Here is a 22,374-nt window from a genome sequence, read left to right on the forward strand (position 1 = left end):
GAAGGTATATATGGTAAAAAACATTTGACATTCTAAAAACCAACAAAACTAACAGTTGTGCTTGAAAAATCATTAAAATAATTTGAGTCTTAACAAAAGAAATTATTAATCAATATAAAACCTTTTGATTAATTAATAATTATTTTCATCGTTTTATTACTTAGATTTGTAAATTTAAAAGACAGCATTATTTTTTTGCCGCACTAACGGTCAGAAATTAGCCTGTTTCGACTCTCTCCAGACATTAAAACTCTCAGTGTCAATGCAGATCATATTGAAAAATATAGTGTGTAGCACAGAATAAAACACAGTTTTAGATTTCGGGTGATGTCAACTTGACTCTCGTCTAGAGTAGCCTCGTTTCATCCCTTACCTCGCAATATACTATTTCTATCGATTGAATTATCATAATTTTTACATCAAGTAAATATTGTATCATTGAAATAAAATATATATATTTTTTATTGATGAGTAGATTTGTCTTTTCTTATTATTGATGTAGAGGAAACACGCGCGTTCCACGACCTCGATTTGTTCTACTGTCATTAGAGGGTTGATTCGTGTGCGCACGTGCTCTCTTTTAACTTCCCCGGTTAACCTCGTGCGCAAAATTTTTTTTCAACTTATTAGAACTTTAAATGTTGAATTAGTTACAGATGACTAGAGCAATAATTTAATAAACTCCTATTAAAAAAAATATTCGTGGAATATTAATTAATATATAAAAAGATGAAGTGGTTTACGCTTAATATCGTGATATTTATCTCCAAGGCTTTCTAGCTAAAGTTTTTGGAGTAAAATAAAACAAATTTATTATACCATAAAGAAGTCGAAAAAATAAATCAACTACTATAAATTACATGATTTGGAAAAAAAACTCAATGTATTTATTGATTCAATAAATTACTTACAATAATCCAGTGTAAACTTTGTTTCATGGTTCCATACAAAAAACTGATAATATATGAAAAATTTAATGAAAGTGAAACAAACAATCCGCAGAAAATTTTACGTCACTTAAATGCTAATTAATTTGTTAATTCGATCTTTAACACTAGTTACACGTCACCAAAGTTCACTTATATAAATATACAACAAAAGAAAAAACAAACGCTTAATTAATTTAACTGAATAATTTTTAAATCACTTTAGGTATAAGAAACAAACTAATAAACCTATGAATAATTTAAAAATGTAAAGTAGAACGATACAATATGGAATAATATATCCACAATATTTATTAAATTCGTTCTTCACTCATGTTTTATTCACTTGTAAAGTCCACTAATTATTTTGTAAAATATTTTATTCAATTAAACAACCAACAACACGCTAACTATTAAGTAATCATAAAATCGTTAGTTAATGATCGAGCGCGTGGCAGTTACGTCATGTCAATAAAAAGCTTTATATCCTTTAGAACCAATGCTGCCGTACCGAAGTGTGGCGCGCGAGTGGCAGCTCTGCGTCGCAAGTGACGTAGATAGGGCCGATGAGGGAGAAACTGTGAGAGTGCGCAAGTAAAAAGAGGGGAGAGGGTTGTCGGCAAAGCGTAGACACTTGTCCGCAGCCCTCTATTTCTCCTGTTATATTTGGCTTCTATTTCTATTCCCAGTTTACTCTATACTGGAATTGCTTGACCAACCAGCTACTACACTAGATTTTTTAGCGAATTGTCGCATACCGCCGTTAAGTTGTTTTTTTTTTTCTAAATTTTGAGTATTTGTCAAATATTTTTATCATAATATTGTTTTGTAAGAAATTGAATATAAAAAAAAAAATATTTTGCACTAGAGAAAGTGAAGGGAAAAAGGAATTAAACTTAACGAGTTTCAAAAACTATTATATTTGTTTAAATTAAAATAATAATTTCAAATTTGTACAAAAAAAAAAAAAAAAAATATGTTAAGCAATATTTTTTAAAGCATACAAAATATTGATTCAATTCGAACCCAATAATTGTCATTAACAATTTTTTTTGTTTTTTTTTTTTTCATGCTTGACGCAATGGTTGTTCATACTTTTATTTTATTGGAGTAAAAAATTGACTTACTCTCAACCCAAATAGGTTTTATGACTTGAATGAAAATAAACAAAAAAGTGTCACGAAAAAAATGAGGGTAGAAGTACTGCAGAAATAAAAAAAAGAAATTGAGGTAAAAATCCGGAATATTTTCCAGCATTACCTCGTTGCAGTGGTTAGTGGATTATTTAATTCACGATAAGCTGATATCCGCATATTTTGCCGTTGAATTAAATGATGAATACACGGAGAAAAAAATCTGATATTTGTTATTTTTTAAATAAAAATTACTATGTCGCCGAGGCAAACTAGAAATGGTCCAATAACATCGAAATTTTTCTTTAAATAAATAAAAATTATAATCGCTTAATCCTAGAAATTACCAAATTATAAGTAAAATTACTATGAGTTTTAGAGTACAAAACACAAGCATTCAATAAAATTTACTCTTTGATTTAGTAAAAAATCTATTTTAAAATAAAACTTTCACTGAGACTGCTATTGAATTTTCACTAATCCAGATTGTAAAAATTGTTTCCTTGAGTGTAATAATAAAATTTTTTCTATTCCAACGATATATATATATATATATATATATATATATATATGTATTGTTGGATTGTATGTATATTTCTTAATGGATATATCTCAACTGTCATCTTAAAATCTGCCATCTTTTTTTTTTTTTACCACTGTAGGATTCGAACCCACGCCTTACCAATAATCCAGTTCAAATGCAAGCATGCTAACCACTCGGCTACAAGTACCATTCGAGTTTCTCGAAGTATATGCCAAATATAAATAAAATACAATGAACTCGATATTATATCTCACGTATTAAAAGTTACAACGTCAAATAGTAATTTTTACCCGCTAAGTCGCGATTCACATTACCGACGTTTTAAAAACTACAATACCTCAAGAAAATTTTATTTGATATTATAAATCTTAGAATACTCTACCCAGTAAACTCATTTACGTAAATTTGACGTCAGAGTGACGTTACGGTATGCCATCATTTACGTAAGACATAAGTCATGAATGAGTCAGGTGTGACTCATTATTTTCCACTTTTTTACGTAAGATTATGATGTAAAACTAATGACGTATACATGACGGAAATTTGATGTCTGTGTGACATTCCATGACGTCAGTATGACATATGGGTGATGTCAAAATCATCAATCAGGGAAAAATATTTAAAAAAAAAAATTAAATACCGAATTTTTGATTTGATTATTCCCGCGCGAACGCATTACGAATTCAGAAACAAGATTTGAGATAGCAGTAAATTACGAGAAAATCCTGAGCGTCTGCTGGGTTCGAACACGGCTCCTCTTGGCTGGCAGTCCTGAACGTTGCTCACTGGTCACATCACGAGAGTTCAAGTCTTATGCTTAATTGATGTATTTAGAGTAAAATGCCGGTAAAGACGGAGTTCATCAGTTTTCGTGATGGATTTTTATAAAATTTAAAATAACTCCATGAACTTATAAATGATAATTTCAAAAGATTATATAAAAATTTTATTAAGTTTCTTTAAATTTTTTTAATTTTCTGTTGTGATGTGAAACTTAAAAAATCTTTAAAATTTTGCGAAACAATAAATAATTCCACAAAATTGTATGAAATTTAATCGACTGAAAAATTGCAATACTAAACTTTACAATCTTAATATCAAAAGAGTTCAATTTATCGTTACATTTTCTTTGTCATCCTCAATAATATTTTCGGTATATTATTTAAAAAAATAAAGTTAATTTCTTTATGCTTACGCTAATGTTTTAATCTAAAACGTCTGAAATTTATTATCAAGTTTATTTATTACTTTGGCCCCGAAAATGTTCGACATTTAGTTGCTATTTTTACACATTTTTGAAAATTTATTCTATGATTGTTTTATTTTAATAAATTGATGATAAAAAACTATAACTCGGAAATTACATCAGCATTGCATTAAATACTAACTTGTCACTGATATAAAGACATGATTTAAGAGTGACATCCATATTACGTATGACCGTGACTTTGCTACTGACATAAATGTATGATTTTTAAATTACGTCATTATGATATACGATAATGACTTTATTACTACGTAACAATGTGATGCAGATTTTATGTCAAGCGTACGTAACTTATAAGTTATAACTGTGACGTCATACAAGAGTCATGCTTGCATCAATATGATGTCAAGTTGTTACATCATATCAAAATCATGTAGAACGTCAGATTGACATTAAAATTACATAAGATGCCGTGACGTTTCTATGACCTACGTATGAGGTCAAAATAAGATCATGTGTTCACTGGGTAGTTCTTTTTACAATGTTTTCAGTAATAGTTTTAAAATGTTATGAAGTAAAATTAATAATCTTACAAATTGTACTAATAGAGATATAAATGAATAATCTTTGCGAAATACATATAAATATAATTTGAGTCACGTGTGACTTTTCTGTTGTTTCCAGGTAAAAATTACTATCTACTCTATACTAATATTATTTATTTTATCTACTAAATTTTACAGAATAGATGAAAATAAATATAAATTTTACAGTAATAAATTGTTAATGAATTTTAATATTCAACTTCTACGCTTACAAATCTTTTTAACTCAGAATTGCAACATTATCAAAGAGATTTTTGAATATTATTATTTCCAGAATGATTGTAGTGAAATAATTATGAATTGTAACCATTCTTTATTCAATTTTTACTAATCTGTATTATAATTTTTATAAATCGTAAAATTTACAATACTGTTTGTAAGAATTAACAAAAAAATGTATCTTTCCAATATTAATAGTAATTTTTGGTATGGATTGTAAATTTCTCTTCGGAAAGTAATTTTTATTTGACGACTGTAAATATCATCTAATTTTAAGCTCCGTTTTTTTCCGTGTAGTATTTTCTACAAACTAATAGAAAAGTACACGGAGAGAAAAGAATGGTGATAATTACCACTCTACATGAGTAGATATACAGGGATGTTTCCCCTCCCACAACAGGGATCTGCAATACCATCGTGAATAAGTGGGGGCTGCCATAATCTTCCATACCGAAAGTCGAGATAGGGGGCGCTAGTAGCGCTTTCTGTTGATTTTCTATACCGAAATTCGAGATAGGGGGCGCTAGTAGCATTTTTTTAGTCGATTTGGTGGGGAGTGGGCCTAAGGAAAGGGGGATGTGCGATTGGGAAGACGATATGAGATTGATACTGCAGGTTTGGGGCTTGGGTTATGGGGTGGGGGTATGGGATTGATATTGTGGATATAGAGGACACTGCTTGGAGTGGGTTTGTGGGGATATAGAGTGAGCGGGGAGGCATGGGATTGATATGGTTCATGAATAAGGATGTAGAGGGCGTTGGAGTAAGGGTGTTTTTCAAATTTAGGTGGGAAAATGGCTATGCTATTATCATATTGTTTAAATGTTTTAAGATTAAACTTAAAAATATGTGGAAGCATCGGTTGGGAAGGGGGGGGGGGGGTATTTTTATAACAAATGACGTGATTTTTTACTTATTAACGTATGTTTTACCTTATCTTATCTTTAGCAACTTTCACCAATGGATTGTATCATACTCAGTATTGGCTATTTCAACCACCCATGGAATATATAAATGCTACGGTTATTCGTGAAAGTGAAGACGAAAACGGTGATCGACATGGAATCATGTGGGATACAGGCGATACACCATATGACTCATTTAATCTAATAATGGCCGAATTAATAAAAAAAGTGCGCTACTTTTATGTCCAAGGAGCACAGGCGAGGGAGAGACTTGAAAGGATAATCGATTTTGCTGTTCCAATCATTGATCTACAGTTGATGCGACATTTTTCATTCGATTGCTTAGAAGAACTCAACAAACCACGAGGTTTGCATCGTATCAAACACACAAAAAGAGGTCATTTCGCATATGCATTTGGTACAACACAACAACTCAAGCACTGGTTTTTGAAGTATTGGGGTGTTGGGAAATCCTACGAAAAGTCTGTTCAACTATTTTACCAATTAAATGACTTGAGGTAAATGGATGTCACCGACATAGCATGTCTTGATGATTCGTTCATTTTACGTTTTGCAAAATCACAAATTAAATTTGTATGGGATATACTTCCAGGGCATTTAAAATATAATGAAAAATTAATGGACTATTCATTTTGCATCAAACATAACCCACTATCAGCTTCGAGCCATGATATTCCAGGAATATTGCTTTATCTATTAAAAAAATATTGTACTACATGCAACAACATGAAAGATAATTATTGAAAATCAATTAATATGTAAACTGTACATGTATGTAGATTTTAAAACTACTTATACTAATTAAAAATAATGTAGATTAAAAGGTATGATATAAATAAAAACACAATAACTATAATTAAAGTGAGTTTTATTTCTTTAATCTTCTTCCTCCTTCTCCTCAATATAATATATGTTTTAAGTTAATTTTCTTACAGTACTACTTAATGGATTATATTCAATTATACGATCATGTGAAATAAGACAATTTGCAGTTGTTTGATCCGGAAACTGTTCATCAGATTCAAACTCAAGACGAATATCACCTGGTCCAGATTTAATAGATTTATTTTGTTTCGAACAGTCGATAATATAGAGTGGCGCTTGTTGTAAATATTCAGTTTTTGTCAATAATGATTTCGATTCTTTATTATAGTATGACGTTTGAAAATTAGTATACATATCATATATTAAAGCATACTGATTACGACTAATGTTTAGATTTAAATTTCCATATGGATAACTTTGAGAATTGAGAAATAGCTTTAGATCTCTGATATTACAATGATCGAATTGACTGGCGTTTTTCGTTACAACATTTTTTCTAGCAGTTTGAAATCCTAGGATCACATATCGTGGCTTTTCCAATTGTGTCGAAGTCTTGATTGGCCAAACATGTTTCGTTATTCGAGGGAGTAGTGGGTATTTATATAATTGCCATGTGCGAAAGCTTGTTGATATAGCTGGATCATTAGCAATAAAGTTGAGTGCTTGAATTTTTTGCTTGTCCGACATTGTGACGTACGGGACATTCCATTCTACCTTATTGAGAAGAACTTTCACTATTTCAGCGTTATCACTAGCGGCAGCAGTTGTATGTATATATGTATTAACATCAGAATTTGATCTTATAAGAATCAATTCATGTTTAGCATTCATGATAATACGATTATAATCTTCAGCAAATCCAAGTATTTCACTTAGTGGTATAGAAATGTTGAAATATCCATTGTCATTAGTTAATTTACTGTTATTACTGAGCAACCATCCAGCATTCTCCATTAAATTGAGTTGCCCAGGACATAAAGATATATAATTTTTCATGATACTTGTAAGACCCACATTTTTACATTTATCAATTTTAACAGCATTTAATTCATAGCGTATTTCTCCAAACATATGATAAATAGGCATATTGGCTAAGTTCATAGTTGCACCTGCGCCGGTACCATCTTCTTTTACAAATCTTCTACAAACGTGCAGAGAACTTTTGCTTGGTAGGTTGCATAAGTCTTGATGTTGAATACTGATTCTAATTTTATCACTATTGTTAAATGTTGATAATGCATAGGGTTGATGTGAATGAATCTCGTAGTGAGAAATTAATTCATCAAAGATGATTGGTATCTGAATGTCTAAGATTTCCGCCATGGTAATATAATGCAGCACAAATTAACTTTTCTTATTTTTCCAATCTTCCACGTAATTTTAATCCTAGACTTTTGAGGAATTCCACGTTCTGAGGTGTTAGCAGCCTGACAGGAGCACGATGACTGATGGGCTTCAGACATGATGTTTCACTTTTATAGCTGCTACCAATCTTGTTATCAAATACAATCCCCATTATTTCACTGATTTTATATGCAATCTTATTGTAATCGTTTCACCACTAAAATTCACCATATTCCCATCTTGATCAACAATGCGCAGCTGAAGATTGTGTATTGACTGTACTGCGACTGGTAAGTAAATGATGTGGGATGATACTTCAATGATCTCATATCCGGGCGCAACACTTGGGAAAAACTTATGAACCGTGTGAACTTTATGGTTATTCATATATGCACCATTAGTAATATTGCACTCAACTCGCAATGCATTGATTTTGAGGATCTTTATTAGTAAATCAGATTTGTGTATAAGTTTCGGTGCAAGTCGACGATTTCCAAATCCCAATAATGATGCGATTGAATCTGTCGGTTCAAAATTTACAATTCGATTACATTTAATTTCACTATGTCATTTATTGTTATTTGCTTTGATACCCAATTCTACATCCTTAGGTAATTCCTTTATTAAATACTTTTCAATGTCACATAGTTCATAACTTCCAGTTGGTATTGTTATAACTTTATCTGCCGCTTTTCTATTTACGCTGGATAAATAGAACTTATTACAACCTTTATGAATATTAGGTATAGAGTTGAATATTAACAATTCCACAAGTCCCAATACATAAATTTTTTTGGTGATAATTCAATTGGTGGAAAATATTGAGCTTCCAATATGGAGGTAGCTCCAGATAGTGTTAGCGTCAACGAATCAGCCATGGCTAACACATATCAATCAAACCACACCATTTATAGTCCATTATTGAGAAATTTCAAACACAAATGTCCACATATAACGGTATCATAATTTTGATACTTCTGATGATTATATTTAACGCTACCAACATCGAGATATTTCATGAGATCATTTGGTGGTTGGAGGTTACCAAAGCTGGCAAAATAGATGGCGTCATCACCATTCTTCTTGTATGCAACCCAATGAGTTCCACGACCATTTTTATCATCGAGATTTATGATTGCTGACTCTTTTTTCCACGGACCAGACTTTGGTAAATTATTTCTCATGAAAACACCTCGGAAATATGAAATTTTTAAATATTTGCATACTCGATTAAATCGAAATTGGTGAGAGCTCGATGAGGTAGCGTTACATGTTTTTTGGTGGAGGGCACAAAAATAATCCCATTCCAGTCTTGTACGGTGACAAGTATAACCCTTTACCCAGAGCTATAGCTTCCATTGTTGAATTATGCCGTTTAGTCTCCTCCAATTCACGTTTAGCAGTCTTAGCAGCAATTACAGCTTTAGCGATACCAGCAGCGCCCCCAGCTAATGCACCAGTAGCGCTTAAGCCAGCAAAAATTGGTATTAAAAATGGTAACAATCCACCCACTTTTAGTGATGGTATTGGTAATATGCGTGATGATCGTATATTTTCTTTCCCACCAACCCTTTTTACAGCTTCACGAGCACCCCGTAATGCCGACTTCAACGGTGAAATGAGTACGACTTCATCCATAGTTTTTTTAGCTGATTTTATAATTTTCCTGATAGGAACAAGTTTTTTTGTTTTCTTTAATATCTCCTTTTTCATTTTACCATTTCTTTTAGACTTCTCCCTTCCGCATCCATCTTTTTCATGCCTATACCCAAACTTCCCTTCACTCTCATGGTTTTATTATCTCCTCAAGCCACGGCTCTTTCACCAAGGCTGGCACCTTTTGCATGAAGACGTTGTAAAGCTTTTTCAGCAAGATCTTGATCAGCCGTATGACGTGCTGCCATATTGTCAGGATTTTTAGAATAAGCAATGTCATGCGCTTTACATTCTCAGTCTAAAGGATTTATTCCCGGATCACTTCGAGCTAATCTTTTTGCTAATTTTGTATCAGGTCCACAGTACTGATATCCCGGTCCATGTAATAGGTCTGCTCTTAGCCATTGTCGATATATGACTAATCTCAATCGTATAAATACTCGATACTTATAAGTATATTGTTGAGTTAGAATTGAGTCATCAGCGGATTAACATAGTAATTAGTGTTCTTAAAAATAATTCAAAATGAAGTTTAAAAAACAGACAGCTAAATTACCTGTGATCAATTTTGATCACATAATTGAAGATGATGAGAAAAAAATCCATAAACGTCATGGCGCGCTGCTACCGAATACTGTTCGAGCAGTCCTTTGTGGACCATCAAATTGTCGGAAAACAAATGCGCTTCTTACATTGATTACTCATCCGAATGGCTTGAGATTTGAGAACATTTATGTATACTCTAAATCACTAAATCAGCCTAAATATAAATTCTTAGAATCAGCATTACAGCCTATAGAAGGAGTCGGATACTTCCCATTTAATGATCATGAATCAGTTGTAAATCCAGATGATGCACAACCGAATTCTCTTATGATATTCGATGACGTCGCTTGTGGGAAGTAAGATCATGTTAGAGCATATTTTGTATGGGGCGACACAAAAATGTTGATAGCTTTTATCTCTGTCAAACCTATACGCGTATACCAAAACACCTGATACGCGACAATGCCAATTTTCTTGTACTTTTCCGTCAAGATGAAATGAATTTAAAGCACATATATTATGATCATGTGAATACAGATATGCCGTACAGTGAATTCAAAGATTTATGTTCAGCATGCTGGAATGATAAGAAAAGTGATAATAAACACGAATTTGTTGTTATTGACAAGGATAGTGAATTGAATAATGGACGTTATAGAAAAGGTTTTGACTGTTTTATAAGTATAAATTAATCATCTTTATATAAATTGACACAGTCTTAAAAGACATTCAAGTGTGCAAACATGGCGTGTAAAAATATGTCTCAGCAGAAAGATATGCTGCTCCAAATAATTAAAATTAGTGATGCGATAAGACAATAGCATAAAAAATTAAAAGTTGATAAAGACACTTCTGAACAAACTACAAATGAAATGTTTAAACCTATTGTGACACCGTTGAGAACATTACTTGAGAATTCTAAAGCTTTAAAACATGAAATTGAAAAAGAAGAAGAATCAGTGTAAAATTTTTCTCTGAAGAAACATGAACATAGTGACTATCAAACTATTTATGATGATAGTGACACACATCGCGGTCAGAATACTTATGATGATTTAAATGTGAACAGTACTAGTAGCAGCAACTTGGATGAAACCAGTTTATCTCATCCTCCAACCTCTACAAGCACACCACTGAAATATCATAACTCTATATCTAAATATATTGATATATTAAATAAAAAAAAATCCTAAAGGCTTGGATACAAGATTTAGTATTCGTAAAAAAAAATAATCAATTATTTTTTGGTAATTCACCTGTTCAATTTAGAGATAATATGATATCAGTAAATAATCAAAATCATGTTCTATCTCCGGGGCTTATAGAATTGTTATTTAAAAGTGATCCAAATGAAAATTCAATTACTACAAGTGATTTAGATGTGTACCATAAACTCATTGTTTTAACGAATACTCACAGGAGAATCTGAAAGAAGTCTTTATGTTGAGAGGACTGCTAAATATACTAAATATATTGCTGATTTTGTTCAATCACCACTAAAAAGAGGTAAAAGGCTACCTGACTTTATGACTGTTTCAAAGAAACGAGAATATGTGGATTATGTTTATCGGGATGATCCTAATGAACTCATAGATCGCCTTCGCCTGTTAATAGCATCTCAAGCAGCTGGCAACTCTAGTCATTCTAATGAAATAATTTCAATCATTGGAGAGCTACGTGAAGCCAAAATTATTTATTAAGAGATACATTAACAATAATTCATCATTGATAAAATAACATTCGGGAAGAAAGGATCATCAAAATGGGTATCGATATATTTGGACGTGTATTTTCCCAATCGAATTAGACACAATTCAAAGGCTGTAGCAGTAGTGTTGGACTACCTGGAAAAGGTTTCAAGTTGACAGATGATGGACAGTTTGACTTAAACGGAAAACGGTTATGTAATGTTGCCGAACCTAAGAATGAAAGTGATGCAGTCACATATAATACTATGAAAATTGCAATCAAACAAGAATTAGACAGTGTAAAAGCAATTAGTGACTACAATAAATATCGTATAACTGATCTTAAAGATAAAGTAACGGTTGAAATAGTTAAGCTAGAGAATAAAATGACGAGTAAAGATCCAGACCTCATTATCGAATTGAGAACCAAAGTGAGCGCATTAGAAGAGAGTCTTAGTGAACTGAGTCTATATAGCCAAACGCTATCAAATCGTGTAACAACGCTTGGGAGATCTGTAGTACGTGATGGTCAAATATTAGCTGACATTGAGCGTAGAGTATCTAAACTTGGACAAAATGGAAAATAAAAAGAAAGTAATAGCCCAAGAGCTCCACAAACAAGCTTGAAAAAATTATCTTCGTCGGCATGTTGATATTCGTGGACTTGATGAGACTTGGCAAGCTGACTTGGTTGACATGATACCATACTCTACGGCTAATAGTGGATATAAATATCTACTTACAATTATACATATTCTTTCAAAGTATGCTTGGGCAGTTCCAATTAAAAGTAAAAGTGGCAGTGACGTCAGAAACGCTATGAAGTCTGTGGTACAGCAAAGGCGGAGACCTAAACATCTTCATGTTGATTACGGCAAAGAATTTTATAATAAAGAGTTCAAAGATCTCATGAAACATTATGGGATTCATATGTACTCAACGTTTAGTAATTTGAATGCCTCCATATGTGAACGTTTCAATCGAACACTTAAAAATAAAATGTGGCGCGAGTTTACAGCACGTGGAAATTACAAATGGATCGACATACTTGAAGACTTAATCGATAATTATAACCACACGAAACATCGAACCATAAAAATGAAACCTGCCAATGTAACTGTTGGTAATGAAAAACATATACTTCAGACAATTTACAAACCTCTTCAAAGTGAAAAGGCGCGAAAACAAAATAAATTCAAAGTTGGAGATAAAGTTCGAATAAGCAAGTATAAATGTTTTTGAAAAGGGCTACACACCAAACTGGACGACTGAAATTTTCACAATTAAAACAATACAAAAAACGAATCCAACAACTTACAAACTAATTGATTATCAGGATCAACCGATAGAAGGAGGATTTTATGCAGAAGAACTCAGTAAAGTCAAGTATCCAGATGTATATCTAGTTGAGAAAACAATTAAAAAACATGGAAATAAAATGTATGTTAAATGGTTAGGATTTGATAATTCAAATAATAGCTGGATTAACAAGTCTGATTTATAAAATTATCATGTATTTTCTATAGAATTAATAAATAAAAAATAATAATAAACAATTTTGACTTTTTATTAACTATTTTTATTTATTCAAATATATTTTTACAAAACTTAGAATTATTTACATTTATCTACATTATTATTATTTAGTTTTATCTTTTTATTTGATACTTCATAACCCCAAGGTAAAGTATCAGTTGAGGTGTCACTTAATTCCCTTTTATTATCACACCAACTTAATGCTAATTTACTTTGTTTAATTGTTTTCACTTCATGATGACTACTCCTAATGAAATATTGATGTTTTGTTATGTTTACATGATCCACCAGACAAACCTTAAAATCATCAAACGTGATCTTTCGCAAAGTGGACCCTTTGACTCCCTTAGCTCTCTTTTTAGCCATTTTATTCTGATAGATTTTAAATGCATAAAGTTTTGCTCGTAACTCAACGAAATCGGTAATAATTTGACCATTACACTCATCTTTCATAAGTCCAATCACTTTTTTATTTTTTAATGGAATGTTGTAAACATTATTTGGTGGGTAGTCAGAGGTATCGCATTTTTCGATATCACGTTTGATGGTGTCATATATATTGGGTACATTAAATTGATAAATTAAACTATCAGTATCAGTGTATAATAATTTTGATTCATGACTATTAAAATTTTTCTTAATATAGTTATAGTGAAAATCATAAATAAAAGTTTTTGATAAGTCTAAGATGCTAAAACCAATGTAAATTGGTTTATTAACTTATAGATTTACTCTCTTTAATTCTATTATGACTAGGTTTTTATCGTAAATTGTAAAAGTATGGAAATTCGGTTTCGCTATTAGAGACTTTGCTTCATATCTACCCGCCCACTTGCTGACCATTCTCACATCTTTATATTTTCGAACATTTTCCATAGTTTTACCGAACACTGCATTATTCATAAGCTTGTAAAAGTTCTTTTCAAATTCATTTTTTGCTATTTTGCGACAATCAGTATTTTTATCGATATATGGCTTTAACCAAGCTGATTGTTAAAATTTCAAGACTCGATGAACTTTTACAAGCTTCATTCCTAAATTAAGACACTGTTTTAAATTTTTATAATGAATAACCTATTTCACCTTAGAATAAAGTGTTGTAGCTATTTTTGAATATTTACTGCCTGGCGGTATAAAATTTTCAGGACACAAAGGTAAATCTTTATGCTCATCATGTAATTCTATAGGATATTTTAAATCTACTTCTAAAATATATCCAATTGACTTATTATCATTAAAACATTTATCAACATTTTGTACATGAATATCCTCATGTATCCACTCGAAAGAATCTTGGGGCAAAATCATACTCATTAAAATTACGTGGAAGATTGGAAAAATAAGAAAAGTTAATTTGTGCTGCATTATATTACCATGGCGGAAATCTTAGACATTCAGATACCAATCATCTTTGATGAATTAATTTCTCACTACGAGATTCATTCACATCAACCCTATGCATTATCAACATTTAACAATAGTGATAAAATTAGAATCAGTATTCAACATCAAGACTTATGCAACCTACCAAGCAAAAGTTCTCTGCACGTTTGTAGAAGATTTGTAAAAGAAGATGGTACCGGCGCAGGTGCAACTATGAACTTAGCCAATATGCCTATTTATCATATGTTTGGAGAAATACGCTATGAATTAAATGCTGTTAAAATTGATAAATGTAAAAATGTGGGTCTTACAAGTATCATGAAAAATTATATATCTTTATGTCCTGGGCAACTCAATTTAATGGAGAATGCTGGATGGTTGCTCAGTAATAACAGTAAATTAACTAATGACAATGGATATTTCAACATTTCTATACCACTAAGTGAAATACTTGGATTTGCTGAAGATTATAATCGTATTATCATGAATGCTAAACATGAATTGATTCTTATAAGATCAAATTCTGATGTTAATACATATATACATACAACTGCTGCCGCTAGTGATAACGCTGAAATAGTAAAAGTTCTTCTCAATAAGGTAGAATGGAATGTCCCGTACGTCACAATGTCGGACAAGCAAAAAATTCAAGCACTCAACTTTATTGCTAATGATCCAGCTATATCAACAAGCTTTCGCACATGGCAATTATATAAATACCCACTACTCCCTCGAACAACGAAACATGTTTGGCCAATCAAGACTTCGACACAATTGGAAAAGCCACGATATGTGATCCTAGGATTTCAAACTGCTAGAAAAAATGTTGTAACGAAAAACGCCAGTCAATTCGATCATTGTAATATCAGAGATCTAAAGCTATTTCTCAATTCTCAAAGTTATCCATATGGAAATTTAAATCTAAACATTAGTCGTAATCAGTATGCTTTAATATATGATATGTATACTAATTTTCAAACGTCATACTATAATAAAGAATCGAAATCATTATTGACAAAAACTGAATATTTACAACAAGCGCCACTCTATATTATCGACTGTTCGAAACAAAATAAATCTATTAAATCTGGACCAGGTGATATTCGTCTTGAGTTTGAATCTGATGAACAGTTTCCGGATCAAACAACTGCAAATTGTCTTATTTCACATGATCGTATAATTGAATATAATCCATTAAGTAGTACTGTAAGAAAATTAACTTAAAACATATATTATATTGAGGAGAAGGAGGAAGAAGATTAAAGAAATAAAACTCACTTTAATTATAGTTATTGTGTTTTTATTTATATCATACCTTTTAATCTACATTATTTTTAATTAGTATAAGTAGTTTTAAAATCTACATACATGTACAGTTTACATATTAATTGATTTTCAATAATTATCTTTCATGTTGTTGCATGTAGTACAATATTTTTTTAATAGATAAAGCAATATTCCTGGAATATCATGGCTCGAAGCTGATAGTGGGTTATGTTTGATGCAAAATGAATAGTCCATTAATTTTTCATTATATTTTAAATGCCCTGGAAGTATATCCCATACAAATTTAATTTGTGATTTTGCAAAACGTAAAATGAACGAATCATCAAGACATGCTATGTCGGTGACATCCATTTACCTCAAGTCATTTAATTGGTAAAATAGTTGAACAGACTTTTCGTAGGATTTCCCAACACCCCAATACTTCAAAAACCAGTGCTTGAGTTGTTGTGTTGTACCAAATGCATATGCGAAATGACCTCTTTTTGTGTGTTTGATACGATGCAAACCTCGTGGTTTGTTGAGTTCTTCTAAGCAATCGAATGAAAAATGTCGCATCAACTGTAGATCAATGATTGGAACAGCAAAATCGATTATCCTTTCAAGTCTCTCCCTCGCCTGTGCTCCTTGGACATAAAAGTAGCGCACTTTTTTTATTAATTCGGCCATTATTAGATTAAATGAGTCATATGGTGTATCGCCTGTATCCCACATGATTCCATGTCGATCACCGTTTTCGTCTTCACTTTCACGAATAACCGTAGCATTTATATATTCCATGGGTGGTTGAAATAGCCAATACTGAGTATGATACAATCCATTGGTGAAAGTTGCTAAAGATAAGATAAGGTAAAACATACGTTAATAAGTAAAAAATCACGTCATTTGTTATAAAAATACCCCCCCCCCTTCCCAACCGATGCTTCCACATATTTTTAAGTTTAATCTTAAAACATTTAAACAATATGATAATAGCATAGCCATTTTCCCACCTAAATTTGAAAAACACCCTTACTCCAACGCCCTCTACATCCTTATTCATGAACCATATCAATCCCATGCCTCCCCGCTCACTCTATATCCCCACAAACCCACTCCAAGCAGTGTCCTCTATATCCACAATATCAATCCCATACCCCCACCCCATAACCCAAGCCCCAAACCTGCAGTATCAATCTCATATCGTCTTCCCAATCGCACATCCCCCTTTCCTTAGGCCCACTCCCCACCAAATCGACTAAAAAAATGCTACTAGCGCCCCCTATCTCGAATTTCGGTATGGAAGATTACACCAACCCCCACTTATTCACGATGATATTGCAGATCCCTGTTGTGGGAGGGGAAACATCCCTGTATATCTACTTACCTGGTGACTAGTCCTATTTTTTTAAGCATAGGAATCAATACTATGTAGCATGGGAATGATTACCATTTTTCTGGTACTATGTACCATAAGATGGACGGCGTATAGTAGCTTACTACGTAGTAATCATGCTACTGGTTCATGGTTGTAGCATAGTAATTAAAGATATTCTAGAATGGTACTGTCCCATGCTGTATAAAGTAAAGGCAGTTTAAATATCAAGCGCTGCTACATATTATAAACGACCGACCTAGGAAAAAATGTTTTTATAAGATTTTATAAAATTCAATACAATTTGATAAAGTCAAATCTGAGTAAAAAACGTAATAAATAAATGTAATTGTATAAAATTGTATAAAATATTATAAAATTTTATAAAGATTTACACAATTTTATAAAATTTTGTACAATTTTTATAAGACTGTACAGCGAAATTTTAAAGAATTCTATAAAATTTTATGTAATTGTATGCAATTTTATAAAATTGTATAAACTTTTATACAATTTTCCAAAATTATACAAAATTTTATTCAATTTTATACAATTTTATAAAGTAAGATCTCAAAAGGGAAGTAATAATTAGATTAAATTTTACATAATTGTGTAAGAAATTTTGTAAAATTTTATAACATTTCATAAAACTTTAGAGAATTCGATGTCACTATCGCATCTTGTGTGGGGGAGCATTTTGTAAAATTTGATAAAATTTCACGCAATTTCATAAAGTTTATAACAAATTATTATAAAAGTTATTAGAAATTCAAAGTCAATAGACAAAATTTTCAATGGCTATAAAAAAAAAATTCATTTTTGCGGGCAATATGTAGGGTACCCCCTGAAAAATGTAAAAAAAAAAAATTCTGAATATCGAATAAGTTTGATTTTATTAAAATTTTTTGTAAGTTACTTACATTGAGAAAAATTATATTTTACACAATTATTGGATGCAAAGGAAGATAAAGAAATTTTTAATAGTTTTTATCATAATACAAAAGTCCTTTACATTTTCCGACCGATACTCAATTTTTGGAAAGGTTCAACGAAAAAATTCAAAACAATGCTCAATTATATTCACAAGAGTTATTTTGTAATGGTTAAAATACATAAAAAAAAAAATTTTTTTTTTTATAAAATTTTGGGAGAACCTCGTTTTGCCTACCCCCGCCTTCCTTGTCCCTCACATATATATATATATATATATATATATATATATATATATATATATATATATATATATATATATATATATATATATATATATATATATATATATACATAACATGTTAAAAAATGTGTCACGTAGCGATTCAAACGTGAATCGCTGCGCGCGTTTTTCCATCTCGCCGTGAATTTGACAACACCTCCTAGCTCAAATCAAGCGCATTTATTTATTATAATTTATTATTATTCAAATATTTATATTATTTTGATCGATTATTTTAGTATGATTTAATTATGGATTTATTGATATTATTGTTTATTATGTTTATATATATGTTTTGATAATTATTTTGAAAATTATGAACTTAATCGATATTTTCATTTCAGTTAGTAGCACACGTGCGCGTATGTTGTAGATAAAATATCGACCGAAGGGAGAGTAAGTCGATATAGTGGGGATAAAAATTGATATTTTTATCCAGCCACGTGGTGCACTAAATTAATTATTATTTTATTATTTGAAAGAGATAGTACCGATTATGTTTATGTTTATTGATAGGAAATATTATTTAATTTATTATTATGATATAACTCAGGTCATGTGACAATTTAAAATATTTTATTTTAATTTATAATTTCGGGTCCGAGGTCATGAGAGGGGATAACACGTGAGTGATTACCCTCCTTCGGAAAAATCAAGGAAAGATATAGTCAGAGAGGACCGGGATTTTGTGAAGGTGGGACGTGTTGTTGTCCGTGATTATTTGTGAGTAGATTGTTCTGGCCCAGTTGCCTTAATGAAATAATTACAAAGTTAAAGTTTGTTTAATTTGAATAATTAGTTTTTTTATTATATTGAGTCAAAAATATAGCTTGAATATCGTATGGTTGAATAGATCCAGAAGTAATTTTTGTCAACGCCGGTAAGTCAATTGTGTTATCATTTGTTGCATCGGCTATCGCTGGTCCTACAGTAGAGTTGATCGCGGTATTTATTTCATAAAAATTGAACCTGAGTTATTGTAGTAATAAGTTGAATATATTCGGCGTCCGTCACGGCATTTGGGTGCATATATACAAAGACGCGTCGAGTAAATTCCTTAAGAGATTAGACAAGGATAGCGTATGAAGCTCTTTGTCTTACGCTAGTATTTTTACGTATTATTTTAATGTTATATTTCAGTATTTAAAATATTATTTCTCTGGGTAAAATTTATTTTATGAATTAATGGTATGCAACCCAGTGTTGCCACATATATGGAATACCCGCGTCTTTCTCTCCCCAGAGTAAATAATTTAAAATAAGAAAAGATTATTATTATTTTATACAATTTTATTATAAAGAATTAAGTATACTAATTATATTGGGTAAAAGTTTGTAATTTGTAATTTGGTTTCTCCAGTAGATAATTTAATAATATTATTTGAATTGAATTGATTATTATTGTAACCATTTGTTGAGTTTATTTAAATATATTTTGAATTGAATAATTTAGTAAAAGGAACCCAGTGATAGTCAATATTTATTTGATTGTTTCCTGGATATATTTAGTAGTAATTATTCCTTATTACTTATTCATTATATATGTGTTTGGTTGTCATTCCGCTTGGTGCATACATTCTCGCTCAAGATTTTGTCCCGTGATCTCTCCCCTGATCGTTATTAGTTTTGTCCGTTTTGTAAAAACGGATTGGCGCCCTCGTGCACTAACCCAGCCTGAGGAGCTGGTCCAGGCACATCTTTAGTTTGTTTATAATTATTTATTATTTTTAGTAATAATTATTATTGTTATTTATAATTTTTTAAATACACTTGGGTGACCACATACGACTCCGGGTTTATTTCACGTCTCCGTCGTGAAAAGAAAAACGGTTTACGTTATAAATGTTAATATTAATATTTACTGTTTTATTTAAAAATTTTTTTAATTAGTTAAAAATTTATTTATTATTAATTAAATAACCTAGATTTTTTATTATAAAACCTTATCAGGAAACACGGTAATATCTCGCGCCAAGTACACGTTCAAATTAAACACATGTATGTATATGTGTAAAGTGTCATGGCGCGAGCCTTTCGTGTCTCTATACCGTAGACCGAACGGTATTTAGCTCCAATTTTTAAAAACTTTTTTAAAAAAAAATGTTTCTAGATAATTCCTTTTTCAGTCGAAAGATGATTTCAATATTGACCTTATTACCTTGAATAAAAAGCAAATTCATTGAAATTGTAATAATACCAATGTAGCATAGGAATGATTCCAATGTAGCATACAATTGATTCCCATGCTAGCATAGGAATGATTACCATGCTAGCATGGCTAGCGTTACCATTCAAAATCGGACAAACTACTATGTCAAATAAATAATACACAAAAAAAAATTATTTGGCTCAAAGTAATTTCTCTTGAGCCAAGAAACTTTTGAGGACATAGAATGGAAATCGTGATTTTCTTGAGGGAATTAAAAAAATTCCTTGGATTTTAAATCTTGAAAAAAGAAAAAATATTTTTGACTCAATAAATCTTCAAAGATTGATTCAACAGTTGGGTTATTTATTTAAATAATTTAAATTTTTTGATTTAATTAATATTGTTTCTTACTGTAATATATTTATTACTTAAACCAAAAAATATGAATGTTCAGTACAAGAAAGTTACAATGTTGAATAAAGTAATACGATGTTCTGAATCAATAAACAGTGATAACTTGAACTAAAATACAAATCTTGAACCAAGTGTACTGCGGGCTTAAGCCAAGTAAGTTTTCTCTTGGATTTACGCGAAGGTGCTCTCCCACTCTTCTCTCACTACTCTATCTCTATTTTTGTCGCTCCTACACAAGAAATGGAGATTTAGTCCACGTTGTAAGGTTAAGGAGATGGAATTTGAAAAGAAAAATAATAATAATTATTTCATAAATGTTGTTATAATTATTTTTAAGTTTAGCAAATATTTGGGCACATATGTATTTGATTTATTATAAATTCTGCTATTTTAGGAATTTCCGAGGGAAACGTTGTCTGTTTTTTTCGAATTTAATTAATTTTACAAGAGCTTAAAAAGGTAAAATATTTAAGGATTATGAAAAAAAAAAAAAAAAATCAATCAATATAAGAATTTAGTAACTTTTTTTTTCAAAACTACATTAATTGAATTTAGAACCATTACAAAAAATATAGACATCATTTGAATTGAAATTTTGATAATGAATATTTATTAGTTACTATAATTAAAAATAAAATATTTTTAAATTAAGAAAACATGATGGTTTACAAATGAAGGCAAAATTTTTTTTTTTTCATAAATATTGAACTCTTTTAAACTTTTGGTAGTCAAAAAAGAATTTTTTTGTAGCTAAGTCTTAAGTATATATAGTACTGAATAGCTTTAAGTAAAAGAATAAATTTCCACTTCTAAATGCGCGTGGTGGCTGAATGGTCTAAAGCACATGACTTGAACTACTCTCAATTGAAGGGTCGGCAGTTCGAGTCCCACTATATGCCAAAAAAATTAAAAGTCCTTCTTTACCGAAGGTTGAAAAAATAACATTCAACCCTCTGGAGGATTGAATAAGTCGTAGAAAAGAAAAATTTTTTTAACCAAAAAAAATTATTTCTTGAAAATCCAAGAAAGAACATCGGTCTGTCGGTTAACCCTGTGAGCCAGCCCCAAAATTTCCCGCCTATTTCGAGCTCCTGGAGCTCGAAAATACTTTTGTATGCCTTTGTTTTTGAAAAAAAAAAACGTTTTTTACCATTTTTTCTCAAACGATATTTCTCGAACGAATAAACCGATTGAGACGTTCAAGGTAGCAATCGACGCGTTTTATTGAGTTCTACAACTGATCAGATTTTGAAATTGAATTATTAAGTCGTTTTTGAGAAATTTCCAAAATACTTAAAAAAAATTGTTTTCTTAAATTCTTTTGACAACGGTTTCTCTTGAAAGAATGAACCGATTTTGATGGTTGAGGTAGCATTCGACGCGGCTTATGAAGCTTCAGAGCCCAGTTGATTTTGGAATCGA

General features: G+C 31.0%; 3 protein-coding genes across 3 annotated transcripts in view; 1 reads left to right on the forward strand and 2 right to left on the reverse strand.

The window, feature by feature from the left end:
- The window catches only part of LOC103578210 (protein madd-4), a 754,919-nt gene extending 753,955 nt beyond the window's left edge, over positions 1–964 (reverse strand). Inside the window, exon 1 of the mRNA XM_053740948.1 lies at positions 912–964. The gene's annotated coding sequence lies outside the window, so the exon portion shown is untranslated. The remainder of the gene's footprint in view (positions 1–911) is intronic.
- A 5,511-nt stretch (positions 965–6,475) lies between these two features.
- On the reverse strand, positions 6,476–7,708 carry LOC106694025 (uncharacterized). The gene has a single exon (XM_014443982.2). The coding sequence runs from the start codon at positions 7,706–7,708 to the stop codon at positions 6,476–6,478; it is 1,233 nt and encodes a 410-aa protein (XP_014299468.2).
- Positions 7,709–14,529: 6,821 nt separating this feature from the next.
- On the forward strand, positions 14,530–15,762 carry LOC128668245 (uncharacterized). Its single transcript, XM_053740756.1, has one exon. The coding sequence runs from the start codon at positions 14,530–14,532 to the stop codon at positions 15,760–15,762; it is 1,233 nt and encodes a 410-aa protein (XP_053596731.1).
- The last annotated feature ends 6,612 nt before the right edge of the window (positions 15,763–22,374 follow it).

The sequence above is a fragment of the Microplitis demolitor genome, chromosome 7 (genome assembly GCF_026212275.2).
Source record: "Microplitis demolitor isolate Queensland-Clemson2020A chromosome 7, iyMicDemo2.1a, whole genome shotgun sequence".
Lineage (NCBI taxonomy): Eukaryota > Metazoa > Arthropoda > Insecta > Hymenoptera > Braconidae > Microplitis > Microplitis demolitor.

Bases quoted from the DNA above. Each gene is read 5' to 3' on its own strand.
- LOC106694025 (XM_014443982.2), bottom strand. From the start codon at position 7,708: ATGGCGGAAATCTTAGACATTCAGATACCAATCATCTTTGATGAATTA.
- LOC128668245 (XM_053740756.1), top strand. From the start codon at position 14,530: ATGGCGGAAATCTTAGACATTCAGATACCAATCATCTTTGATGAATTA.